The sequence below is a fragment of the Gavialis gangeticus genome, unplaced genomic scaffold (genome assembly GCF_001723915.1).
Source record: "Gavialis gangeticus isolate Ggan-Ray unplaced genomic scaffold, GavGan_comp1, whole genome shotgun sequence".
In the NCBI taxonomy this organism is placed as follows: Eukaryota; Metazoa; Chordata; order Crocodylia; family Gavialidae; genus Gavialis; species Gavialis gangeticus.
This window is the reverse complement of record NW_017729034.1, coordinates 53590612-53600514: the sequence shown is the minus strand read 5'-3', so window position 1 is coordinate 53600514 and position 9903 is coordinate 53590612. Positions and strand designations below refer to the sequence as shown.

The 9903-nt window shown below is 40.7% G+C and overlaps 1 protein-coding gene and 1 long non-coding RNA gene across 2 annotated transcripts in view; one reads left to right on the top strand and one right to left on the bottom strand.

Annotated features, from left to right (window-relative positions):
• The window catches only part of LOC109304703, a 14568-nt gene extending 13246 nt beyond the window's left edge, over positions 1 to 1322 (top strand). The window contains exon 3 of the long non-coding RNA XR_002099455.1: positions 1121 to 1322. This is a non-coding gene — a long non-coding RNA (uncharacterized LOC109304703). The remainder of the gene's footprint in view (positions 1 to 1120) is intronic.
• The window catches only part of PCNX2 (pecanex homolog 2 (Drosophila)), a 328028-nt gene that overhangs the window by 117986 nt on the left and 200139 nt on the right, over positions 1 to 9903 (bottom strand). Inside the window, exon 23 of the mRNA XM_019527461.1 lies at positions 648 to 756. Within this exon, the coding sequence (XP_019383006.1) occupies positions 648 to 756 (109 nt within the window). The remainder of the gene's footprint in view (positions 1 to 647; positions 757 to 9903) is intronic.

Here is a 9903-nt window from a genome sequence, read left to right as displayed (position 1 = left end):
TCTAAAACCCCAGAGCAGCAGCAGCTGGTACAAAGGCTGGGGAGAAGCCGGGGGGGGGGGGGTGTCACACATTAACCCCTCGCAGGCTTCATGTGGCCTGTGGGCTGCTAGTTGGATAGACATGCTGTAAACTAATGAGTCACTCACTATGTCTCAGACTTGCCAGGGAAAACTATTAAAGACTTAGCATTTTAGGGCCAGTCTGCAGCATGCCCAGTACTCTACAGGATAAGGATTTAAATGCATTACAAAAGAGGAAAGTCCATCCCAGATGGAGATAGTATACTGAAAATGTATTTTCTATACCAGATACTCAAAGTTCTGTATAGTGAGGTTGTATGTAAAGTCACCTACTTTACATACATAGGAATGGGAGAAGAAGGGAACAAATGCGCATAATATTAAACATCTTGGTCTGATTGCACTAAGATTTCCCAGTTGCACCTGCCTCCAAGTAAAACAAAACTGTTTCTCCCATGTCTAAAGAGACCACATTAGAAGTAAGAATATTTTTCAGACTCAACATCAAGTACTGTCACATTTTTTAAAAAAAAAATGCCTAAAAATGTCATGCTCTTTGTTCAAACCTTGCACACATATCAACAGGGCACTTGAGAGTAAAGAAAAATAAACCTATAAAAGGATATGAGGTATTGCGAAGAGCTGAGCAAACACGTGAAACGAAGACCCCCAAGCAATCTGCCAGGGAGCAATATATGTCATGATGAACTGCAATTTTTGCAATAGGTCCCACAGCTGAAACCAAGAGAAAAAGAAAACAATTATGATGACACGTGTGGTTATTAAAGTCACTTCCAATAGTAACATCTAGAAAATGATAAACCTTTTACCAACCTGTAATGGAATGAATAGAATTTAGTTTGTTATGCTATGTTTTTCATTGACACTAAGGTCCTGATATAGCAACATACTTATGCACATGCTTATCTTAAAGGACATGCAGTCCCATTGAATTCTAACATGCTTATGTTTAGGCACAAGCTTAAGTACATTTATGAATTGGGGCCCAAATGATCATCTTTTAAAAAATATTTCTGCTTAATTAGGGATTAAATATTGTTCTGTTGCATGCTAACTTGGTTTTCTTCATAACTTGCAGTCTGATTTGTTAACTTCTGTGGTGCTCCTTTAGCATCTGAAGAGAAGAATTTCACATCTGACAGTAAGGCAAATTTCTGCTGGCAGAGACCCCACTATTAGAGTCAGGATCTCTTGCACCTAAATCTATATGCATCGTCTTTACTGAAAGCTTTTGGAGATTGGTATGCACCAATTTCCTTTCATGCTGCTGACTATTTTTGTTCAGGAAATAAATAAAAGCTCATATTTGTCTTGACCTGTGTTTAAGATATTCTTATGGTATGGACACACACTACATAGGTAGTGCCACATATGTGAGAGTGTAGATGTTCTATATAGCTCAACCAGCAACAGGGACCTGTTTTAGAGCCCTACTGCAGACCCCCTTCAACCTGAGGGTCTGCAGACTATACCCAAGGGGTCCAGAAAGGATGACCAGGATCCATCAAAAGCATGTGAATACCCACACTTATAATTCAAAGGGGTCTGCACCTGAATTCAAAAATGTTTTGGGGTCCACAAACGATAAAAGGTCGAAAACCACTGCTCTACTGGGACCCTGCTGCCACCATGGGAGCACTGGCAACAGCTAGCATCCCCATGGTTGCTACCAGTGTTATAAGAGCTCCAGTAAACAACTGGCATCCTCACGTTGGTGATGGCAGCAGACTGGGCTGGGTCAGATGACTCGTATTGCAGTATCGTTACCTGAGGACGCTATGGAGTGACATGCATATACTTCAGGGGAATGAAACAGGACTTTGTTCAATACAATTTGAACAAATATTTTTGTACTTCAAAAACTTCTGATGGATGAAAAGACAAATAAAGAAATTTTATACACCTAGATACAAGTTCTAAGTCCAACTGAGAAGGTTTTCTTCACTGAAAGTTCAATCAAATTACCTCTATTTTAAATTATTTCTCATGGGTTAGCCTACTTTGTGAGTGACAGTGGCCACATTGTGAAATGACGCTTGAGCTACTGTGTCCTTGCTAGCACCACTCTTGCTTATGTGCGACACTGACACTCCTAGTAGCAAGTCCCAATGTACATCACACTGTGGCACACTGAGTTGCTCTAAAAATTTCTTTCAAATGATTTATAGGAGAACTTTCTAGGTACACAGATAGATAGAGGGAATGCAATGAAGGACCAGTGATATTCAAGAAGAGCTGCTAGTCTATGTTGACACTATGAACCATGCCTGTTAGCAGCTGACAAGTAATGCTAGTTTTTGCTTTAAGCCACAACCCCTGAGATGCCAGACAACTTAAGTCATCACTCCAATTGATTTAAGGAGTTTCACATATGTATGGGACTCAAATTAAGGGCAACACTCTAATTATACTTCAATGACATTTTGCAATGAAGACATAACCAGATATATGGAAAAATCAGGACACTCCTAGTAAAACTAGGATGTATGATCTCTGTGGTGGGGCACCTTGATGTGGCTGCCACTTTAAGGGCAGAGTCAGGCAGCTACCAGGTACCTGATGAGGGCAGTCATTTTGAGCTCTAGGCATATAAAGGCTGCAGTTTGCTGCTGCCAGCCCAGATAGAAACATTACCTGGCTGAGCTGCAACAGGAACATCTTGAAGGTAAGAGCAGGAAGCTCTTGGTCCTGGGCATGACCTAAAAGTGCACCCTGCCAGGAATGGGTGGCCTGGTGGGGCTCCTAGTGGTGTGGGAGCCACCAGAAAATGCCAGGCCAGTTACATCCCTGGTGAAAGGCGGGGAGGGGTGCCTTAGCGCCAGCCCCGATGTTCAGGTGGACTTTGGAGGAGGCTGTGGGAGTAGTGGGGCCAGGCATGGTAAACAAAGTGCCACCCAAGCCCAACAGGGCTGAAAGATCCTGGAGACACCAGAGGGGGTAGCATGGGGAGCGTAGTTGTGTGGTCCCACACAGAGTAGTGCTGAATGGGAGTGGGCCTGACGGGCTGTGTGTGAGAGGGGCTGAGTAGGGCTGAATAGGGAGCAGGCCTGAAGGGCAGCCCCAGGGGTGCATTGAGTAGTTGATCATGAAGATGAGAAGGCCCTAGGGTGGGGCATGGTATAGAGGCCCTAGCGGGTCTGTAGTAGGAACCCCATGGAGAAGAGGCCAAGGCATGGTTGTGGATGCTTGAGGCTGTAGTTTGGGCCAGAGGCAAAGTAGGGGGCTCATGCCGAGAGTTAATGGTGAGTTCTGGCCCCAGTAAGTCCTCCACTGCAAGGAGGCTGAGAGTGGGATGAAAGAAAGACCTGAAGGGCAAGCACAATGACCTGCTGCTCCAGGGAGGGAGGGAGAGTCCCTGTGAGACCCTGGAGCACAAGTCGTGGTGTAGGATATGATTACATCATGTGGATGCCATCTGCGAGGCATGGGATGTAGTGTAGGGAAGGTTTGGAGCTGCAGACAGTGTCCCCTGGCATCGGGGTGGGTAATGGGCAGCTTCCTGTGTTATTCCATCAGTTTACGGGAACAACAAAGTCGTGGCAGTGAGACTGGGTGGACTGCTCCATAGGGAAAAGTGGGCGGGCTGGCAAGAGATCCGACCTCGAGAATTGCCCTGTCACGGTCTCTTTCAAACGCAGATTGATTATGAATCTGTGCTTGTTTTTTCCATTAGAAATTCAAATCTTGTTCACCTTGTTTCTCTGAAAGCCACTCTATATAACTGAAAAACTATGACATTTGCCATAGAATGCAGCAAAACCTGACTGCAAATGGAATAGTGTTAATTCATGGAGTTTTAACACTTCAGGGTCTTTTCTTAACATCTGGTTCTCTGAAATGTGTGAACAAACAGCCAGGACAAAAATCTATCTTTTGTTAAAGATTCAACTACAATTCAGACTAATAAGCTACATTTGGAACATCCACAAGCACCATGTACAACTACAGCAAAAAAGGAAAAAAAAATCCACTAAGGATATGCCTATTACAGATTGAAGTCACAAAGCCATAAATCAGCCAAGAAGAGTTAAAAAAACTCCGAGGGTTCACTAAAAGGTTTTAAAACCTCATAGTTCACATCCTGGATCTTGTAAGGAACAAAAACCGGGGGAGCCTCTTCTGGTTCTGTATTTTATTATACAAGTTTCATGTCTCCAATATCCACATAGTTTTGCAAAAAATGTATGATAGGTCTGAGCTCCTTATTCCCTGCCACCCAGAACTATTACTGTTCCTTCTTCCAGGAGAACATTTAAAAAGGTGCTCTTTTCAGGTAGCCAGTACTCAATTTCTGTCAACTGCTGATAGGAGCAGGGAAAGCAAATAAGTAAAATAAGAAAGAGCCAATCCAAATTCAGAGATTTCCAGAGTTTTCTACCACTTGCCATCACCTATCTTTTATCCACTAAGAATGAGAGAGAATGTTTTCAGCAACAAATACATGGAGGTAAGAAAGGAATTCTAGCAAGTTTCTGCTACATTCTCAGCTTTTGAGAGATACCTATATTGTTCAAAAAAGTTATTAAAATGTGAATTTTTAGATAGCACATGCCTTTAGAGAAGAACATTGCCCAGTGCCTCTATGACTTGAGATACTCAAGCATCTCAAGTTTGAAACCAGAACTTTCCACCAATTCATCCATTTCTGTGCGGTCTTCTGAAAAATCCCTCAACCATGAAGTAGTCTCCAGTACTTTGCATAACTTGACTATACATGCCAAAGGTAAGATGGTTGCTTCATTCATTATATAGACACTAGCCTGTATAGATTCAGGTGCTAAAGATCTTTTCTTTGCTAGATCAACCTGAAAAGCTTTCATTTATTACTTGTTTCACTTATCAGGGAGATTACAAATCACTCATCCCTTCCTTCTTCCCTGCCTGAATTGAGAACTCAAAGGGTTTGCCAAGAACTATTATTTTTGTTTTAGAAATAACAAAAACGTATCTCTCCAAAGACAACCAAAGGGCTCAGTTCTCTATCATACAAATAATCTCCAACTTCAACAAACAGTACTAGAATATTATTCTTATAATAATGACAACGACTTATTGATAATACACAAACAATGTACACTTAGTAAACTTTATATTTTAATTTTGACTGGGGAAGCTGGTAATAAATTCTAGATATGTCTGAGGTATATTTAAATGCAGCATTAGATCTCAAGGAAAATTTTCCTTGATAGTGTGAAAGTTTAAAATAATATATATTGTACCTATGAGTATATTAAACCTTACATATTTGTCAAGAGTGCATGAAGTTCTACTTGAGACTTCCCCAGTATAGGATAATTTATCTCACTGTATCCTTTGTATAATTCCTCTTCAGTTCTGAAGCATTTTGTACAGAACACTGAGCAGAAAAATTATACACTTTTTAAGGTATGTATATCTTAAGTGTTCCTAAATTTTCATCATATGACAGTTTTGCACAGTAAACAGCTTGTTCCTGTTCAATAACTAGTAAAAACTACCAGTATAATCAATTCAGAGAATTTAAATAATTTCATCCTTGTTACTGTCAAATAAAATGAAAAGGCAAAATGCATATTTTATATGGAGATACTCTTTATGATCTTAATCATCTTAAGTTTTTTTTTCTTGGGTAAAGCTGTTAAGCTTCTACAGAATTCTTCCTCATACAAATATCTTCTATTTTTAATGTACACTAATAAAGAAGAGCTAAAAACTGTAATCTTTAAAAATGTTTCTTAATTTCCTTACATATGGCTATTCTTGTTCTCTTGCACACACCTGAGACAACAGATTAAATTCAATAATAAAATTAGGAAATTAGTTATATTAAGGTTGTTTTCCAGTGCTGGAATTACATATATAGTTTTCCTTATTTATTTTTTTATTTTTTTTAATATTTCCTGGTCTCAGATCTCATTCACTTCTATAATCCATAAGGAATTCAATGGGTGACTTAAATAAAACGAGATCAAAGTTGGCAATGCCTCTTTCTTGTGAAAAGATTTGCCTGTCTGAACCTTTCTGCCTGTGTGGTAAGCCATTCACTAGGACTCTGCATGGAGAGATACCAAAACAGGACTTGGAATATCTAAAAAACATCTGTGAAAATTTACTTGCTAATTTGGTGCTCGTAACTTTTTGTTAGGAAATGGAAAAAAAATGTTTACATATACATATGCAATTTTGTCCTGACTAGAAATGGATGCTCCTTAAAATTCCACTGGAGCATTCAACAAAGAACTAGACCGGCACTCTCAGGATTTACTGTACCATTTAATTTTCCATGCATGCAGTCAATTCTGACTGACTGTTGCCACCTCTTCAGGGTAAGCTATGATCTGTTACAATAGGTCTAATTCTTTTGGGAAACGTGTTTGTTTATGTTTGTATCCATAAAAATTATGTCCATAAAAATTAATGTGAAACTTTGTTTTTAAGCATGGTGAAGTTTGCTGTGCATGTAAAAGAAAAATATTAAGTCTGTAATCTTAGTGCTACTAAGCATAGGAAATTTATATGGCCAAGCATGATATAAAAAGCATCGGACAAACTACTGATTGTCACTGCCTCTCTTCTCTGGAGAAAGTACTAATTCCACTAGAAAAGAAAGAAGTTGCCTATGGGAAAAACTGAAGAGCTACAAAGTAGTGTGCACCTGAAACTCCAAGCATAATTCCTGAAATGTCCTGATATTCACTGACAAGAGATTTTGTGCGTGGCACCAGAAGGGTGTGTGGTATTTCACAGACAGCTCAAGTGACCAGATCTGAGCTTCTTACAGTCTAATGAGATATTTATCATCAAGTCATTAATCATCCAGGACATATATGGATGGAGAGGGCCCAGAGCATAGGATGAAGAGGCTTACAACAGTTAGAGATTATTAGAAAAGTAATGACCCTGATTAACTTAAGGCTTGTACTGCATCCAACACTGAGCTGGTAGTAGTAGGACAAAGAGGTGATCAACAGTGCCATAAGACACCATCAATTCTCTGTTGTTTGGGAAGAAGGAGGTAGGTAGGTAGAGGCCACACAGGTAGCCAGTGCAGTCTACAAAGTAGGCAAAGCCAGTTAGAGTGGACACACTAGGAGTTGTACTGATTCATCTTTTCCCCCATGAAGTATCCGTACTCATGTCCCCTATAAGTGCCACTTAAAACTCTATCCTTCCTACAGATCCAGTGGGCCAACTTTGTTAAGAACTGACATAAAATAATTCACAGAGGAAGCCACTTGGGGGAAGGAGGAGAGCAGCAGAACCATTGTGGAGTACCAGCTACTGACACCTAGATATATACTTCATATATATCCAGATACGGTGCACTCGTGACTCATTTACTCCCCTATGGTATTGCTACCCTCATTAGCCCAGAGTGTATGCATTAAATATAGTCCCCTGAACCAGTAAAGGCACATGACCAACTTGTACGCACTGTCTTGGTTCCTCAATACAAAAAAGACAAAAAAAAAAAATCTTCATCTAGGTTGAAATCTGAGGTAGAAGTCAATGATGGAAGGATGACTGAAAAGAAAGCAATTTAAACTGTTTCCAATATTAAAAGGAAACATAAAATGCACAAGGCAAACCACAGCTACAGCAGCCAAAAAGTAACCACCAAGATTATCCTGTCAAATATCAAATGTAGCCTTGGGTAATTTACTCGACAGGAAGTGTCTTATCAGGGATTTATTTGCCAGATATCAGAAGTTGATGGAACAGCTGTGAGCTAAGAGGGAGCAGCTGATTAAGACACTGGATTTCAGTGTGCACAAATGGCAAGAAATGGATTAGAATATGAATTAATGATTCAGTGACAGAAGTTTTGAAGTAAAACATCATCAGCTTTAAAGGAGGTCTGAAAATGATATGGGAAAAAGAAAAGAGCACGTGTTTTGACTTAGGGTAGCACCTAAATTAACTGAAGCTAGTAAGTTAACTAAGAGGTCTGTGGTTTGTGCCCACAAAGACAATTTAAAAGGTCTAACAAGGTTAATTACTAGACTACAGCGAAGTCAGAAGATGGTCAAAGGTTACAATTTCTCATCAGATGAAGAAAAAATAAGATGCTATGTATATGTTCTGCCCAACTGGAATCATCATGGTAGGGGTATGAAACTCTTGAAGAGCTGAGCCTGATTTGTACAGGTTTGGCAAATTGTGACAGCCTATGTTAGTTGGAGCTGCTGTGACATGAAGTTTATCTTATATAACATATAATAGTATTGTTCCTCTTTGCTAAAAGAAAACAAGCTCAATAAAAATAAGAAAAACTTTACTTTTCTTTTTACTTCTAAGTTGGCAAATGCAATGAGGGGAAATAAAAAGAGACTCAGACAAGGAAAACGTATCCATAAGTGAGCTCAGCAGGGGTAAGACTACTTAGGCAAATGAATGCAGTGTTAACGACAGCAAATTTAACAAGCTCTGGTTCTTTGATTATTCTGTCTTATGCATGAAGACAAATTTTGAACCCTCAGAGGATTTGATTATCAGAAAAATATAAGGTGATTTCATATTTTAGTATTGCTAATTAGTTCATCCACACACACAAATTAAGAGGCCATTAGACTGCCTGCCAATAACATACTAGAGACAGAAAAAAACCCTAAGTTGTAGCCTTACTGATTAGAGGGTTAATGTTATTGGGTCTGATAGCTCTCATCAGGATATGTACAGATGGGATACATGAGAATATGGGTCCCATTTCTTTAAAACAACGGGAGCTCAGCAGAAGTCACTAGGCCAGAGAAAATTTAAAATGCATTTCTTCTTCTTTTGGCATTCCACATGGAAGCCCGTGACAATGACCCTAGTTGCAGCACTGAATTTGAGAGTGTTTGACACAGAAGCACCTTGCTGCCTGCTGCCACACTTGAGAAAGATAACAGACAGGCAGAGGGAGCAGTACAGATCACTAGGAGAATTCTCCAGCTACAGTTGCTTCAACTGTACATGGGAGCTTCCTACATCAGTCACTAGGACAAGCCCAATTCACTTGTTTATGCACTAACAAAGAAGATGCATGGAGACAAATCATCACCCCATCCTTGTTTCAAAAAGTACAGGGTGGAGACTTACCAAACGTAAAAAGTCTCAGGCTTCTTAACGGTCAGAAAATAGTTTGAAGCGTACCTAAATGCACTAAGGAGACATAGTTCCAACGCCTCAGGTATAAAAGGAGGACGTGGACTAATTATGTGCAGTGCCCTTCAGCCCTGTGGCCCCTCATCAAGTACACAAAGATGGTTTGTGCAATATAATCACACTGTGTAGGGCAGGCTGTTGGTGTGCTTGAATAGGACCAATATATATAACCAAATCACTAAGTACAGTATCCAAATGACTCAATTATGGCTCCTCTGGTTTAAGCATACTGGGAAGGAGGGAGGAAGGCATTCCTCTCTTCCTTTCCCCTACCAGAGGCAGATCCAGAGGGGGGTGTAGTGGCGTGGATGCAGCCCCTGTGTTAAGTCAGCTACACTAAGAGAATAGGAGCCAGAGACCTTTTTTTTAAGTCCCAAAGCAAGTAAGAATTCCCCATTCATTTCTCCTTCATGCTCAGTAGCACCTCCACTCCCCTCCCCACCTCCCTGCTCATCACTGCTGCTGTCTCCAGCTGCACTGGGGCAGGAGCAGAGAAGCTCCAAAGCCACTTTTACCTGCTCCAGCCAAACTTCACACAGAGCCAGGCTCATACAGAGACAGCAGCAGCAGTGAGCAGGGACCTCTTTCCCCGCCCTGCAGACCCCCTCCCCCAGTGTTCCCTGACAGCATGGATGCAGACACAGGAAGGGAATCCACCTCCTGCCACTGCTAAGCCTGGCTCCATGTGCAGCCCAGGAAGAGCAGCTCTAGAGGCCCCGTAACCCTGAGTCATCA